At 42.6% G+C, this 6,000-nt stretch overlaps 1 protein-coding gene across 7 annotated transcripts in view; it reads left to right on the top strand.

Moving 5' to 3' along the window:
* The first annotated feature begins 404 nt into the window (after window positions 1-404).
* Window positions 405-6,000, top strand: part of dmd (dystrophin) — a 217,798-nt gene continuing 212,202 nt past the window's right edge. For all 7 annotated transcript variants that reach the window (XM_079185527.1, XM_079185525.1, XM_079185522.1 and 4 more), the window contains exon 1: window positions 405-646. In XM_079185527.1, coding sequence (XP_079041653.1) covers window positions 565-646 — 82 coding nt within the window. In that variant the 5' untranslated portion in view covers window positions 405-564. The remainder of the gene's footprint in view (window positions 647-6,000) is intronic.

The raw sequence follows: 6,000 nt of genomic DNA, 5'->3' as shown, positions 1-6,000 counted from the left end.
CTTCCGTGTTGCTCAAAACTCTGTGACCCAAATCCACGAGCATCAAAGTGACCCACTAAACTCATGTGTGTTGTGGGAGGAATTGTGATGCCTGGAGGAAAAACGACACTTTGGTTGTGGCCTGTCACGTGACCACCACCCACCGGAGGTCAAACTGGTTGACTCACCTTGATATGTAGCGCTTAACTCATCGTCCCAGTGCGGAAATAAACACTGATGCGTCCGCTTGGTGTCGGGTTTTACGCATGGCGTCCGCCGTAGAGACCACCTCCTGGCATCCTTCTATTTAGAGGTGGGAATGCCCCCCTCCTCCCCTCCCCTCATACACACCTGCTCCGACCCCTCTCTCCCTGTCCGACAGACCGGCCGGTCATCCCCCTGTCTTCGTCCTCCCCGTCTCCACCCGGAGCTCGGTTCTCGTGTCACCCTTTTGCGCTCCACCTTTTGGCTGTTTGTTCTGGATTTGTACTTTGGGTGTCCTTTCCCCCTTCTGGTCGATTCAACTTGTCCGTTATTTCAACCCCCCCATTACAAAACCTTTTTACACCCGGTGCCCTGTTATCAATGGCGGAGGGTGTGCGCCCCGAGGACTACTGCGACGAGCCGGTGGAGGACGACTTTGGAGAGATCATCAAGTGTCGATCTGGTAGGAGAGCAAAGCTTTCCACATGAGATTGTGTGTGTGTGTGTGTGTGTGTGTTTGTTTGTGTGTGTGCGTGCGTGGTTGTCGGTCTGAGAGACCAGAATCTTTTGCATTCAATATTAAAGGCTCACTGACAACCCCTTTAAACATAATCACAAACGTTTCCATTAGACTGACGTCACATCAAGAAGCAGTTGAACACACTAAAATATGAATGACTTGATATTCCATATTGTTCAAAAGTTATGAATCTGCTGCCACAACAGCTTGAAGGGGTCCATTCAGTTGTCTGGGAGGACTGCTTTATATTTCTGAATGATCTTTTAGCTGCAGAAGCCCTGAGAGGAAAGTGAGGAGGAAATACAAATAGTTTTCTCAACAAAAAAAAAAGTTTTGCAGGATGATCTTTCTACCTTTCTTCTGTGGAACAGGTGAAAAGAAAAGTTTTGGCATGTGAATATTTTTTTAATTAGGGTTATTTTTAAGTTCTTGTTGTTGTAATACTAGTTTTGGCCACAAGAGGCTGAAGTGTGACATCACACCATGTTCTAGATAGCAGTTTAGTTTTAATTTCTCCATATACTCACATCATTTGTGTGTTAGCAAGTTGTATAAATTCAAATTCACCTGAATAAAACATAAATCATTTTGTCCTATTTAGAAGTAGTGCTGCGCTTCAGCCCCTTGTGGCGGAAACGAGTATTACAACAATATACGCTTAATCCTGAAAACAACAAAAGACCTGGCAAAAAAAATGTTTTTCACCAGGGAAAAAAATAAAACTTCGAAAGATTATCCCGACAAACACCTTCTTCACCCGTTAAGACGTAAACAAATGAGAGAAAAAACTAAGAATCACCAACTTAGATCACCAGTTACTTTTCTTCTCACTTGGCTCTCTGGGCTTCCATATTCATGCTTTTAGGTTGTATCAATCAACTAAAATAAAAAACTAAAATAACAATGATTGTGATTCTAAAATAAAAAATGTACCCATTAACCACACACTGAACACCACTAAAAGCTAGCGAAATAATTTCATTCTTCTTTTGGGGCCCAAAGTATTTCAAATGTAATGAATACATTTGGTGTCTGAAAACATTTCAACAGTTGTGTGTGTTCATCTGACATTCTCTTCCTGAGCTTCTATAGGCTCCATATCTAGACTGTTGATTGATGTAGTTGTGATGGAGTGGTGCACTTGCCTGTATGTGACAGATGTAATTATGATGTGATGAAGTGGGATTGAAAGTGTGATGACACAGACTGAAGGGAGGTGAGCGTGTCACAGCAGGGTTTATATGTGTATTTATATATGATCTTACAAAGAACTGTGCCCCGTCTGTATACGTGTTATAGCACATAGCATTGTCATAATTTTATATTTTTTATTTTTCAATGTATATCATTTTTGTGTATTTGGGGAATGTTAAAGGCGCTAAGTGCGGGCTACTTTTCGACATTGCTGTACGCAAATGTGACTGGCTTGAACTACATTTCCCATCGGCACTGTTTCTTCCTGTCACAAAGAGGATGTTGACAATAGTCATTGTCAAATCTAAAAACAGCTGATCCCTGTGACCTTGTCGAGTTGTGAAGCTGCTGCTTGCCGGAGGAACACAGTGAAGTATACTTGTGAAGTATGAAACCGCTCTTTGCTGTCAAGTTAACTCTGGAGTGCTCCATTTTCTGGTGTGAACGCTTTTCGAACTAATCACATACCATTGGTGGTGTGTGATTAGTTTTATCTTCCTGTTTTGATGACTCGTAGCCTATTAGCGCTTTTGCTACCACTGAAGTTGATTACGGCTCCTACACACACGCATGGTACACAAATAGATGGTAAATGGACTTGCATTTATATAGGGTCTTTCTAGTCTTTCGACCACACAAATCTCTGTATTACATGTCAACATTCACTCATTCACACACACACACACACACACACACACACACACATTCAGATACTAGATAGCATTTTATCCCATCTAGTGGCAAGGTGGCAGGTTGCAACCAACTGAAACTTCTTCCGTGGGCCAAGCATGTTGGAGATCTAAGGTGGCCGACGAGAAAACATGAAAACGCGAAGGTCCCTATCTGAAACAAGTGTTTGGTTTGTCCATTCTGGGCTACTGTAGCAACATGGCGGTCGGCCCTGAGAAAAGGACCCTGAATTGTTTCCCTATGTAGAGATAAACGTCTCATTCTAAGGTAACTTAAAGCCAACGATTCGTATCTTCAGGTGATTATACACTCAAAAAAACATACTTATTACTATTATATTCCATTTCTAACAATACACCCCCCTAAATGCCAAACACGGTTCCTTTTAAAGTCAACAGTACAGTCATTTGTAGAGCTAAATCGGGACTAAATTGTTTCTGTGCTAACTTGTCAGCTATAGCCCAACCCAGGGCTAAAAATGTTCTGGGCGAGAGTGTTGTTTGTGTGATGTGTGGCCATGACACTGAATCTTAAGAGGCCGCAGAGGTTTCATTTCCTGTTATAGCGCTTGTAAATACCGGATGACCTGGAATGGTCCACTGGGCGGTGAGACACAGATCCAACAGACAGACAGAGACGGACAGATGGACAGTAGGGTCAACTTTCTTTTTACACCAATGGGGACTGGGACAGCTAACCTCCCACCTTCTGCTTCCTCAGGAGGTGAAGTTCCTCTTGTGTGTCCGTGTAAATTACATTTACACAAATAAAGTCTCTCCTCTCTCTCACTTTCTCTTGTCTCCGTGTGTCTCTCGCCCACTCCCCCACGGTACAGCTGGCGGATCATCTCATGCTGGAAATAGCAGTCAGCTGGCCTGATGGACGGCTGTTGAGCGGTGTCAGATAGCTTAGTTTTGGAGGTTGCCATTCCAGCCTCCCACGTTCCTTTTCCATTGCTTTTTCCACACCCTCTTTCTGTTGCTCCCTAACATCAGCTTCTTTATCTCTCTCTCTGCCTTCTAGCTCAGTGAAACTTTCTTGCTCTTATTTATGTGCCCCCCCCCCCCCCTCTCTGCTCATCTCCCTCCCTGTGTCATATTTCGACTACCCAAGTTGTTGTTCATTGCATAGACTGTCTGTCAGTAGCTAAATTTAGCTGTCTGTCTCTGCTCTGCACACTCCAGATATTTAACATGCCATGTACTGTATAATGTATCCATGAAAACGCTGTATTTTGCACGCAAAGGATTTGATTTAAATCCCTAATGTAACTCAACGCAAGTACAATTGTATTGTAAAATACGTCTCATAAGAAGCAAAAGATGCTCTAACTTCCGTTTCACTGGGACTTAAATTAATCCGAAAGACGCGTCTGATTATGATGAGCCGTGAGACTGTAACAATGTGAAAGTAAAACACTAGTTTCGAGTTAGCGAAAATGTCAGCTAGTGAGCTAAGCTTAACATTGTATTGAATAGTAGGGCAAACAAGTAACTTTCACACATTCACTGTGCTTGAAGGGTTTTTTTTGGGACAAAAAATGATCTAGTTGAAGTTGCCGTCATTTTTGACTTGCTGCCAATTCATTTTGAGTAATAATCACCATTCATTTTCAAAGCAATGTAGTGATTGTATCATTGTGATGTTTACTCACAACAGATGGATGGAGAGAGACAGTTTCTCCTCGGATCGGCGTTTCTCAGCATGATTGGCAATTTGGTCTAATGTATCACCTCTAGCAACACAAGCATATAGCCGATGACATGCTGCCCACTTGATTTATCCCTACTCCAGGCTGTGTACGTGTGTCAGTATGTGTGTGTGTGTGTGTGTGACACTGTGGGAGGGTCTGTGTGCTTTTGCCGGGTCTGCCTTGTTATCACACCCCGCAGGTCTATCACCACTTTGCTATTACCCATCATTCCTTGCTTATAGGCACAGACTTCTGGATGATAATCTTGATTGGAACAGACAGGCAGGTAAATTCAGGCAATGCTGCGGACAGCTGCACCCTGAGGACCCCTGTGTAATATGCTAAACAGTGGGTTCACCCAGAAAAAACAGGGTTCTTCAGAGGACCTGTGGTCAGGATAGAAAGCTGACACGTATTGGCCATTTTCTCAGCGACTTACCTGTACCTCTCTTTTCTCTTCACTTCACTTCTCTTCACCTTTTCTCTAATCTTCTTTGTATTGTTTCTCTTTGTTTGACTTGATTCCACTTCTTGTCAATCCTCATTTCTCTTCACTTGTCCATTTTTTCTTTGCTTTCTTCTTCTACCCCTCATTTAACTTCTCTTCACTTCACCTCAGTTCATTTGTCTCTTCACTTCACTTCAATCTCTTCACCTCTTCCTCTTCTCTTCCCTTTGTGTCCCATCTCTTCACGTCACTTTTCCCCGTTCGACTTATCAATTCTCGTCACTTCACTTCCCTTCACTTTCCCTCATGTCACTTCTGTGCTCCTCATCTCTTCAGCTCAAAGGCAAAAGTGCTGGAATACACCAACCGTCAGCTGCATATAGACACACACACAAAGCTGTCGGTTAAAGTTGTCCCTCAGTGGTGTTTTAGGATCAGCCTCTCTGCCTTTTAAATCTTAACGCTATCTGTCAGCAGCACAGGGGGAGTTACAGATCTGAGTACGGCGACGGTGTCTGGGGAAAATGTTATGCAGCACCACTTAGAGCTCCCTACTTTCAGTTAATTCCGGCCTTCACTTTGCATTTATAAAAAAGCCATACTGCTCGGCAGAGTATGGAGAGAGAAAAAAGGACACGTTTGAGTGATAAATCTAACATTATTTTACCCTCCTGTTTCCATATCTTCAACCAAGAACAGAAGAAACATGGAACTTACCAACCGAAGAGTAGACGGATAACTTTACAAACTAAGACAGGTAACCAACTGAACAAACAACATGCTGACAGAACAGCTCTACAGTTTACCCGTCGTGTTGCCTTTAGCTCAGTGAAATGATGAAAATGAAACATCACTAATTTTTCAAGCCTGACTGAGGAGCGCCGTTTGGGAAATTCAAATTTGAGGTCGGTAGAATGCTTGATGGAACAGGAACAGGATGGAAGGCCGTACAGGATAGAAAATCAAAACAGAAGTTGTACCGAACGCTGGAAAAAAAAAAAGAGTGAACACAGAATCTTGTATCAGGAATCAGTCTTTGTGCTCTCTCACCTGGTTTCCATGGACCTTGGTTATACCTGGACCATGTGTGATGTGTGTGTGTAACACCCACTGCTTCTATTATTGTTAGTCACATTTCTATTAATATTCCGGCTACTGCTTTTATTACCATTATCATTCGCTACTGCTGCTATCTTTATTACTAGTAATCATTTTCTATTATTATTTCTGCTATAATTGGTGCTACTACTGCTAGTACTACTCATTATATAT

This window comes from Pholis gunnellus, assembly GCF_910591455.1.
Source record: "Pholis gunnellus genome assembly, chromosome: 24".
Taxonomy (NCBI): Eukaryota; Metazoa; Chordata; class Actinopteri; order Perciformes; family Pholidae; genus Pholis; species Pholis gunnellus.
The sequence above is the reverse complement of the archived record's forward strand: the minus strand, read 5'-3'. Positions and strand labels throughout refer to the sequence as shown.